This window comes from Coregonus lavaretus, assembly GCF_964263955.1.
Source record: "Coregonus lavaretus genome assembly, chromosome: 10".
Taxonomy (NCBI): Eukaryota; Metazoa; Chordata; class Actinopteri; order Salmoniformes; family Salmonidae; genus Coregonus; species Coregonus lavaretus.
The window spans coordinates 45,788,866-45,795,123 of NC_139997.1; the positions used below are offsets into that span (position 1 = coordinate 45,788,866).

Here is a 6,258-nt window from a genome sequence, read left to right on the forward strand (position 1 = left end):
GGATGCACATGAGCTCAATTTTGAGTCTCATAGCAAAGGGTCTGAATACTTATGTAAATAAGGTATCTGTTTTTTAAATATTTAATAAATTTGTTAAAATGTATGAAAACCTGTTTTCGCTTTGTCACTATGGGGTATTGTGTGTAGATTGATGAGGAAAAATACAATTCAATCCATTTTAGAATAATGCTGTAATGTCAAGGGGTCTGAATACTTTCCGAATGCACTCTATGTACTGATATGTAGACGTTTTAAATGTGTGCATTTCAGTCCTTCACTAATAATGTTCTGTACTATGTATTATGTCTTGTTTCATGTGGACCCCAGTAAGAGTAGCTGATGCTTTTGCAGCGGCTAATGGGGATCCTAATAAATACCAAATACCCCCCCCTAGATTTTGAGTAAAGAGCACTGCGACAACCAACCCGTGGGACAACCAACCCCGGTCTCCCCTACTACTCACGATGTGGTAATGTTGTCTCCTAGCCTACTTTGGTGACTATGACCCATTCTTTACTCTGTCTTTTACACACTGGTGAAAGTCTCCTATTGAGAAACTCTCTTCCTGTGTGTTGACAGCTTCCCGTAAGGCCACATGCAAGGGTTTCTCATGAACCTGAAAATGGGTACATGGTCTTAACTGACGTAAGCAACCACTGTGCGCTCACTCTGTTTTGTTTCCTCTAATGACAAGAGCACAGCTTTACAGTATTTACTATATTCAATGCAGCTCCTGTGTGTAACTATGAGGTAATCAACCATGTATCATTTTATGATACCCCAACTCAACAGATTGCAACACCGCATGCACTGACTTACTGTAAGACTTCACAATAGAATGCAACACTACAAGCATCGACTTACTGTAAAACTTCACAACCACTTACTCTAGGGGGCGACAGTACTATCTATGATTAATTTTGTCAGAGTGGGTTGACCTCTTGTGACTGGTATAAAACAAATGACCTCACATACGCATAGGTTATTACATTAATTTGTTAACACAGCATTTACAGTACCTCAAAGAGTATAATCCATTGACAGTTATGCTGTTTGTAAATGTATGTGCTCAATATACAAATGAATACACCTGCAATGCATATTTGTTGTAGATAGATCTGGTATCTGTGAACCCTGTGGGAGTGAGCTCAGACTGCAGCCAGTGGTGAACATACACATTCATTTAGATTTGAGATCAAAGACAGAAAATAATTCAGGTCTGAAAAAAATAAATTCTGGGGAAATTGAGTTGCTTCATAAAGAAAGAGCCGAGCACGTCATTTCCTCCAATGACAAATGCGTGGTTTCAGTCTTTTAAAACATTTTTCAGGGGAGTGATCATGACTAGTTTGTGTCGGACACTTGGCATGTGTCACTATATGAGAAATGAGTGGTCATGTAAAGAATATGTGTCCTCAGTTGTCCATATCAGCAGCAAGAAGTAAGTACAACTACATTATACAACCAAGATAGCTTTATTTCATATTCTATAACTGTACATTCAACCATCTGCATACTGTACTTTACTTTGCTGTAATGTCACTGGTATTTATAGAACATCAATGTGCAGACATTGAATGTATGATGCTGTGCACATAATTGCATATCGATTTTTGTTTTTGTGTATGAATGACTGTACTCAGTGCACGGGTACAAACTTAGTATACATGTAGGATCTTAATTTGAGCTAGTTTGATACAGCAGAGGTTGATACACATTCTCAGGAACAAAAGAGCTATCATTTTACGATCCTACATCTGTATATGTACACTCAACTTTTAGTGTCCTTTGTGCATGTATACATTTTACATACTGTAACGGTTACCACAGCTACTTATCGCAACATATCCGTTTCAGAACTTCTTCATACTTCTAATTTAGATTTTCATGCTACACTGCTAAGGTAGCATGATTTAGTGTCTATTTATAAAGCCCTTCTTCCATGAGAAGTTGTCACAAAATGCTTACACAGAAAGTCAACCTAAAACCCCAAAGAGCAAGTAATGTAGACGTAGATTTTAAATTGTGTCATATCTTGCTCCTCAGCATTGCTCTCCCTGTTACTGGTTGCTGCCATTGATTCAGTGAGTGCTGGAGTAGCATGTAGGAACCAACAGTGTAGGAGTTCCCTACAAAAAAGTTCCATGCTAACTACACTCATACATGAAGAATCTGTGGACCTCTTAAAAACATATGTAAGTAGAAAATCAATGCCATAACATTTGTCCAGAATTACAGCCTAGTGTAACATGCATACAATGAAATCATCCACAGTCTAATGGGAAATGTAGAACTGCTTTAAAGATACATTCCTGCCAAATCATAAGGCATTATACTCGTGCTACCAATATCTTCTACAAATGTTATGTTTTTCTTCATTGATCTCCAGAAGGCCAGTCAAGGAGACATGTCAGAGCTGTTCTGCCAGATGTCAATCAACATCGTTCCTGACCCAAACATTTCTGGCATGGACCCCTCAGAGCGGATGCTGAGTATCTACTCCCACTGTAAGGCTTTCCTACCACACCTGAAGAGAGTCACTGAGCAACAGACAGACTTACAGCCACCCTCCAGCCCCCTGCTGAACAAACTCACCACTGCCCTGAACCGCACCAGTGGTCTGGCCAGCCAAATAAACTGCATTTACCAAACCCTCTTTCCAAACCTGCCCATCCCACCTGAACCTGTAGACGGACCGACGTCAATACTGCCCTCCCAAAACGTGTTCCAACAGAAGGTCTATGGTTGTGTGGTTCTGAAGAGTTTCAAGGAGCTCCTGTCACAGATCACACATGAACTAAGGACCTTAAAGAAACACATGTGCACAAGTAGGACATTTGCAGGCACAAATACAATGTTTTGAGGCCAACTTTCTATTTATTTTATTTATTATTTATTTGTACACGTGTTCAGAAGTTACGGAAGCTTATTGCTGCCACTGAAAGAAAACTCTCTGCACAAATGTTTTCCGACTTTGAATAAACTTACATACATATATTTTGTTTGTGTTGAGAATTAATGAACTTATGTGTTAAAATTGCCCTGGAGTATTCTTGTAGAGTAGGGTCATAAATACTGAGATTTTAAAATGAATGTCTTTTGTCAAATCTGAGTCACTTTGATAGTTTTGTTCATTTATGTTTTGTGAGCAAATTAAAAATAATTATTTTCAAACCATGTGCTCAAGTGAAGTCTGTGACATTAACTTTAGACTGCAAAACTTCAACACAGTGGTCCCAACATGAGATATGCCAGGAAGCAATTGAGACATTGAGTCTGTGATCTCATCTCACAGTGACACATGTCTTGAAGACAGCACAGCATCTGATAGGAAAGATTTTGTGAAAGTGGCAGGCTTCTGTCTGGCCAGTCACAAGGTGTGGGTGTGTATGGGTCAGATTATCTGTGTGTTCTGGGGTGATGCGTTCACATAGATGTAATGGTTCTCTGCATCACTCCCTATAAGGCAGACCTGTACTGGCACGAAATACAAGAGTTTCGTGTTTTTACATTCTATATCAAACTAATTATCAATAGACTGTCAGTTTACCATATCAAGTGTCAATTACAACCAAGTATGTTGCGTGAGTGTTGCTTGGGTGGATAAAGGTAGTAAGTAAACTTGTTTGCAGTTGACACATAATGAATGTAACTGATAGTTTGTAATAGTGTGCGCCATCTGTAGAAAAACAATCCAAATAAGCAACAGACAAATGCTATCAGAAATATTCTAAACTTTCCTTTGATCACGAGCTCATGCAAAACTGGTAATTGAGGAGGGATACACTCTAGGTCATGAATCAAGTTCCCTGTTTTAACCCAGAACTTTATTTAAAACCAAGAGACAAGGGGGTAAGTCTGGGCAACATCTGAAATCCTCAAACATTTATTGGAATAAAAGGTCATTGACACCGATTCCCATTGTCATTGAAACAGACTAGATAATCATACGTCTTCAGGTGAATCAAAGCACTAACTTGCTTTCTCTTTATCATGTTATTTTCTATATCCAAGAAGAGGTGAAAGGTCATATACATATGGGAAAAATGGGAGGATGATAAAAGCTGCTATAATCAGCTAAAAGTCTGTCTGGTCATGAGGGACAGACAGAAAAAACTCCCTTCAGATAAACTGAGCACATTTTATGAGAGTACCAGGAAGTCTTCAAGAATGTGCTACTTTGGCAGTTAATTATGTAAAATGTTTCATGCGGACTGTTCTGCTATGAAAACTACAAATGAAATCAATTTACAGTCAACTGTGGTAAACCACCACTCATTTACAATAACGTACACACAACAAAAATTAGATCAGTATGTAGGTCTGTGGTTTGTTTGTCATGTTTGGGGTAAGGTAAGGTAGGTAAGGTAAGGGGAGGACACCCCTCACCACAGCATATACACTATGACAGAGGGAGTAATGCTATAACTGAGGTCTGGGGAAGTTAAAGAGATTCACCGGTACTTTTGCATACTTTTTAGCCAGTAGTTCTGAAAGTAGCGCTGACGAGCCAAAGGTGGTCCCTGAAAATTACATATGTGAAGGTATGTGCCCCACATCAGTACTCTCTCACGCTGCTGTGTGGCGAGGGTCTGAAGCTCATTGGCTAGAACTCAAATTGCTAGGGGGCTGGCCCACGTGGGGGAAAATGGCACAGCACAGCTTCCAGAAAAACAGTCAATTTCAAACTAGGGATTTCGTGGCTAAGTGAGTTAAGACAGTAATTCTGCTAATAGATTATGCCTGTACAGTGGGGGAAAAAAGTATTTAGTCAGCCACCAATTGTGCAAGTTCTCCCACTTAAAAAGATGAGAGAGGCCTGTAATTTTCATCATAGGTACACGTCAACTATGACAGACAAATTGAGAAAATAAAATCCAGAAAATCACATTGTAGGATTTTTAATGAATTTATTTGCAAATTATGGTGGAAAATAAGTATTGTCACCTACAAACAAGCAAGATTTCTGGCTCTCACAGACCTGTAAGTTCTTCTTTAAGACGCTCCTCTGTCCTCCACTCATTACCTGTATTAATGGCACCTGTTTGAACTTGTTATCAGTATAAAAGACACCTGTCCACAACCTCAAACAGTCACACTCCAAACTCCACTATGGCCAAGACCAAAGAGCTGTCAAAGGACACCAGAAACAAAATTGTAGACCTTCACCAGGCTGGGAAGACTGAATCTGCAATAGGTAAGCAGCTTGGTTTGAATAAATCAACTGTGGGAGCAATTATTAGGAAATGGAAGACATACAAGACCACTGATAATCTCCCTCGATCTGGGGCTCCACGCAAGATCTCACCCCGTGGGGTCAAAATGATCACAAGAACAGTGAGCAAAAATCCCAGAACCACACGGGGGGACCTAGTGAATGACCTGCAGAGAGCTGGGACCAAAGTAACAAAGCCTACCATCAGTAACACACTACGCTGCCAGGGACTCAAATCCTGCAGTGCCAGACGTGTCCCCCTGCTTAAGCCAGTACATGTCCAGGCCCGTATGAAGTTTGCTAGAGTGCATTTGGATGATCCAGAAGAGGATTGGGAGAATGTCATATGGTCAGATGAAACCAAAATAGAACTTTTTGGTAAAAACTCAACTCGTCGTGTTTGGAGGACAAAGAATGCTGAGTTGCATCCAAAGAACACCATACCTACTGTGAAGCATGGGGGTGGAAACATCATGCTTTGGGGCTGTTTTTCTGCAAAGGGAACAGGACGACTGATCCGTGTAAAGGAAATAATGAATGGGGCCATGTATCGTGAGATTTTGAGTGAAAACCTCCTTCCATCAGCAAGGGCATTGAAGATGAAACGTGGCTGGGTCTTTCAGCATGACAATGATCCCAAACACACCGCCCGGGCAACGAAGGAGTGGCTTCGTAAGAAGCATTTCAAGGTCCTGGTGTGGCCTAGCCAGTCTCCAGATCTCAACCCCATAGAAAATCTTTGGAGGGAGTTGAAAGTCCGTGTTGCCCAGCGACAGCCCCAAAACATCACTGCTCTAGAGGAGATCTGCATGGAGGAATGGGCCAAAATACCAGCAACAGTGTGTGAAAACCTTGGGAAGACTTACAGAAAACGTTTGACCTGTGTCATTGCCAACAAAGGGTATACAACAAAGTATTGAGAAACTTTTGTTATTGACCAAATACTTATTTTCCACCATAATTTGCAAATAAATTCATAAAAAATCCTACAATGTGATTTTCTGGATATTCTTTTCTCATTTTGTCTGTCATAGTTGACGTGT

At 40.2% G+C, this 6,258-nt stretch overlaps 1 protein-coding gene across 1 annotated transcript; it reads left to right on the forward strand.

The window, feature by feature from the left end:
- The first annotated feature begins 1,355 nt into the window (after nt 1–1,355).
- LOC311135668 (cardiotrophin-2-like) lies at nt 1,356–3,061 on the forward strand. The gene is made up of 3 exons (XM_084169691.1): nt 1,356–1,441; nt 2,047–2,195; nt 2,390–3,061. Exons 1-3 carry the CDS (start codon nt 1,387–1,389, stop codon nt 2,861–2,863), a joined length of 678 nt encoding a protein of 225 aa, XP_084025817.1. The 5' UTR covers nt 1,356–1,386; the 3' UTR covers nt 2,864–3,061.
- Nucleotides 3,062–6,258: the final 3,197 nt, after the last annotated feature.